Source organism: Habropoda laboriosa, unplaced genomic scaffold, assembly GCF_001263275.1.
Source record: "Habropoda laboriosa isolate 0110345459 unplaced genomic scaffold, ASM126327v1 scaffold81, whole genome shotgun sequence".
Classification (NCBI taxonomy): domain Eukaryota; kingdom Metazoa; phylum Arthropoda; class Insecta; order Hymenoptera; family Apidae; genus Habropoda; species Habropoda laboriosa.
In genome coordinates this window covers 964,856-965,675 of record NW_017100194.1, presented here as the reverse complement: position 1 = coordinate 965,675, position 820 = coordinate 964,856, and the positions used below count along the sequence as shown (strand labels likewise).

The 820-nt window shown below is 30.9% G+C and overlaps 1 protein-coding gene across 1 annotated transcript in view; it reads left to right on the top strand.

Moving 5' to 3' along the window:
* LOC108570243 (protein son of sevenless) overlaps positions 1-408 on the top strand; it is an 8,181-nt gene extending 7,773 nt beyond the window's left edge. The window contains exon 21 of the mRNA XM_017932060.1: positions 362-408. Coding sequence (XP_017787549.1) covers positions 362-408 — 47 coding nt within the window. The remainder of the gene's footprint in view (positions 1-361) is intronic.
* Positions 409-820: the final 412 nt, after the last annotated feature.

The following is an 820-nucleotide window of genomic DNA, read 5'->3' as shown; positions in this document are numbered from 1 at the left end:
GAGATTCTTTTTTAAAATTGCACGATAAGATAATTTTTTTTATGATTTGCCTTTTTAAACGCCTATGACACACACGGTATATTTTTCGAGAGGACGTAGACCGTTTTATAAAGTAGGATAAATATCGCTTTTACAAACAGATTACTAGGAATGTAGGATACATTTCATCGCAGCCGTTTACCGGAACTATGGCTAACGAACTTGAGTTTATGCGTCCATCAGATCCGAGGAGATCTGACTGAATGGACTATGTATCGATTTCGGTCGTCTAAACGGTCTCCTTTTCTTTAAAAAGAAAAAAACAAAAAAAAAAGAAAATGATCCCTGTCTATCCCTCAACACAACTGTGATACACTTTTAGATTTTAAAAAGGAAGCAGAAGACGCAAGAAAGTGCAGTATGGAATGAATTATAGGCCAATATACATATAGAATTATACATATAAATCGAGAATCAATAGCAAAAAAAAAAAAGAAGTAAATATGTACATGTATATTATTATAAATATATTCTATAGTAATTATTGTAATAATGTCAAGCGTAAGATGGAAAATGAAATATTGAAATTATGTACAATAAAGAGTATATTGTGTAGATCTTCAAAGAATCCTTTTCCCTTCTCCATCTGCCAGAACCGTTAATAGCTAACCAATACTGACGTTTGCACCACAGAAACACGGATATCGCATGGGTAAGATTTTATGTAATATATACATTTACAAATTTTTAAAAAATTCCTATTATTGGTAAGACGTAAAAAGGCATGTTTTGAAATTCTTAAAATTACACTTCAGGCTTTCTTAATACGATATTGAATTAA